The sequence below is a fragment of the Phytophthora parasitica genome, assembly GCF_000247585.1.
Source record: "Phytophthora parasitica INRA-310 unplaced genomic scaffold supercont2.38, whole genome shotgun sequence".
NCBI classification, from domain to species: Eukaryota; Oomycota; class Peronosporomycetes; order Peronosporales; family Peronosporaceae; genus Phytophthora; species Phytophthora nicotianae.
The window spans coordinates 570,810-573,608 of record NW_008649024.1 but is presented as its reverse complement, the minus strand read 5'-3'; the positions used below and the strand labels follow the sequence as shown (position 1 = coordinate 573,608).

The 2,799-nt window shown below is 50.9% G+C and overlaps 1 protein-coding gene across 2 annotated transcripts; it reads right to left on the bottom strand.

The window, feature by feature from the left end:
* PPTG_13250 lies at positions 1–2,799 on the bottom strand. 2 transcript variants are annotated; one of them, XM_008910710.1, is made up of 5 exons: positions 2,535–2,799; positions 1,967–2,472; positions 1,856–1,907; positions 1,615–1,797; positions 1–1,542 (listed from the first exon to the last, which is right to left on the bottom strand). In XM_008910710.1, exons 1-5 carry the CDS (start codon positions 2,787–2,789, stop codon positions 85–87), a joined length of 2,454 nt encoding a protein of 817 aa, XP_008908958.1. In that variant the 5' UTR covers positions 2,790–2,799; the 3' UTR covers positions 1–84. The 2 variants fall into 2 exon arrangements, with proteins under 2 accessions (XP_008908958.1, XP_008908959.1); XM_008910711.1 differs by having other exon boundaries at positions 2,568–2,799.

Below are 2,799 nucleotides of genomic sequence, written 5' to 3'. Positions count from 1 at the left end.
AAAATAACCACTAGTAAAAGCCCACGTTCGTGAACGATAGTGAGCGATAGTAATTCTAGATCTCTGTCATGCAGTCAAAATTGGCTACATCATGTTGTACGATGAAACTTGCACTTTGAACTGTCCTGGGCCTTTCTTGAGTAAATAACATTCGTTCCGTAGGATGTCAACGAAGTCACGGAAGTCATCCACCTTGAGTCCCATGCTGTCAGCAACTTCGAGCAAGTCTTCCATTGAAAACAACGAAGTGTTGCGCCTGGCTGCAGCTTTCATGAGTCTTGCGACGTAGGCCTTGACCTTCTTGGCCAGACTCATCCCTCCACTGCGTCCGAAGTCCAGGTTCCCATCCTCCGTAGTGTACGTGTCCAGCAGACACTCCTGCATGATGTCAACGACGTCTTGTGCGTGTTCAGCGGATACCGTTTCAGCGAGTTCGGCTCGAGCACGAGCTTGGGACAGACGAATCATCGACTCGAGCTGACGTGTTGTAATCGGAATACTGTCCGTCGGATTCTGTTGACCTTCGCCCGCTGAACGCAGCTCCAGGTACTTCTTCTGGAGGACAGCAGCGGCTTCGGACGACAGCCGTGGATGCACATATCGACGAGCGTAGGCAATGAACTTACGTACAAAGTAAAGGGGGACCGGGTTCATACTGTACTCGGACGCGTTCTGACGCAGACGGTGTGACAGCATACGACGTCCAGACTCTTGAATGTCTTCGTATCCATTTACGGGTTCGTCAACGTAGCTGTTGGAGCTCCAAGAGGTCGTAGCACTGCTATCTCGCGTCCTTTTTCTTGATTTTTGCTTGCCACGTGCATGTGAGTTCATCACGTGCTCTGACAACAGTCGATCTCTTTCTTCATCTGGTCGGTCCAACAGGATAAAGACCAGGTCGAAGCGAGACAGTAGTGCAGCTTTCATTTTGAGGTTTTCTCCAACCGACCGACTGCGATCGTAGTGGCCACCGCTTGGATTTGCAGCGGCGATGACTGATGTCCGCGCATTCAAATTGCAAACGATTCCTGCTTTGGCAATACTGATACTTTGTTGCTCCATGGCTTCCAGTAGCGCCTGATAGTCGATTCCCATTTTATCGAACTCGTCAATGCAGCACACACCCTGATCTGCCAGAACGAGAGCTCCAGCCTCCAGCGCGTAGTCACCAGATCCGTCTTTCACCATTGTAACGGTCAATCCTGTCGTTGTCGTTGTGTTTCCACCGACATAGACAGCTCGTGGCGCTACCATGGATACAGCTCGAAGCATCTGACTCTTACCCAGACCAGGATCTCCAACAACCAGCACATGGGAATCTGCTCTGCGTACACACGTGGTGTCTTTCTCGTCCGAATTCCGCGTTCCACCGAGTAATGCGAGGATCAAACCTGCTTTTACGATATCATTCCGATAAATTCCGGGGCACAGCGAGTGCACGAGGCGATCGAAGACGTTGCCCTGGTTGATGATGTGGCTGATTTGCTCCAGGTCTTCCTTAGTGAAATCAATGTCCGAAGCTCGGTCCTTATCTTTGTCCACCTAAGCAAGCGAGAATGAGGATATACGAATTGCATGTCAAAAAAATCAGAAGAAAAAAAAAAAACAGCTCACCTTAGCCGAGTTTTCCACCGAGTTGGCACTGACGTACAGAATATACAGGCTATTTGCCTGTGCACGCTTGCCGTATCTGCCTTCGTGAATCTCCGAGTTGATGCTCTTGACGATGCCGGAGATCGTCACCACATTACCAGGGATACAGGAGTCCACAAGATCTTCGTACAATTCTACTTCGATCTACAAAACAATGCGTTAGTAAGTGTCGCTCCATCAAAATACTTATGGAAGGTCTTACCATTCGAGGCATGCGACCAGGACCCACGTCTGTTGTCTCCATCTCCTGCAGCCTTAACACCAGCAAGAATCAGTATCGACCGAATATTCCAATTACGTCCCTCCCACCTACTTAATTTTCTGGTAGTCCACGGTATCTACTGATGATCGATTCGGTAGCAACGTCCGTCCTCGACACGGAGAGTTCTCACACCTCTGCGGTGGAATAAACTTCCCGTCCGGGAAGGCTCGCGACGTGGCTTCATTGCATTTGGCACAGACGAAGTCGCACCTCGTGACCAGCGGCTTAATGGCGCTCACTCTCACCACGGTCCCCACGACACTTACGAACTGGTTCACCACATCTGCTTTCAATGCTGCAATGGGCAGTACCGGCGTCACTCCGTGTAGTCGAACCGTGATCTTGGTACGGTCCACCGGCATACTTCGTTTCCTAGTAATATCCTCTTCCGCCTCCACGCGAAGCTCATGACGACGCATACAGAGAGCGATACCGAGACAAAGCAGCACGTCTTCGATGTTCTCGGTCACTGCTCGCTCAAAATCTGCCGTCCCGGTGCGAATGAGCTCTGTATAGTGTAGCCACACCACCGTCACGTTCGCCTGGGTCAGGTCACACTGATATAATAACCAATATTAGCATAAAATATACCACAGCATAGTGTTAGCATAAAATATACCACAGCATAGTGCTGCAGGCGTTGGCGTATTACTTGCAGTAGTGGCGCCCATTGCTCGCCGTCACGGAAACAGTTGAGGAAGGTCATGGCCGCCTGGAAACGGCCGTCGGTGTCGCTGATGGGGCTGTAGTATTGCGCTGAGCGAGTCTCGCCTGGTTGGCGGATGCCGATGTTGTGGTCTTCTGGGTAGTATTGACTCCATACGCACGTTGCGGCCTCGACGAGGCTGCTTGGGGACGAATCATAGCGACGCATGCTTGAAAAC

What these genes read in the sequence shown, in the direction of transcription:
- PPTG_13250 (XM_008910710.1), bottom strand. Translation starts at nt 2,789, where the DNA reads ATGCGTCGCTATGATTCGTCCCCAAGCAGCCTCGTCGAGGCCGCAACG. An exon ending in CTGGTCGCATGCCTCGAATG is followed by an intron (nt 1,798 to 1,855) that starts GTAAGACCTTCC and finishes ATTGTTTTGTAG; the next exon opens with ATCGAAGTAGAATTGTACGA. An exon ending in CGGTGGAAAACTCGGCTAAG is followed by an intron (nt 1,543 to 1,614) that starts GTGAGCTGTTTT and finishes TCGCTTGCTTAG; the next exon opens with GTGGACAAAGATAAGGACCG.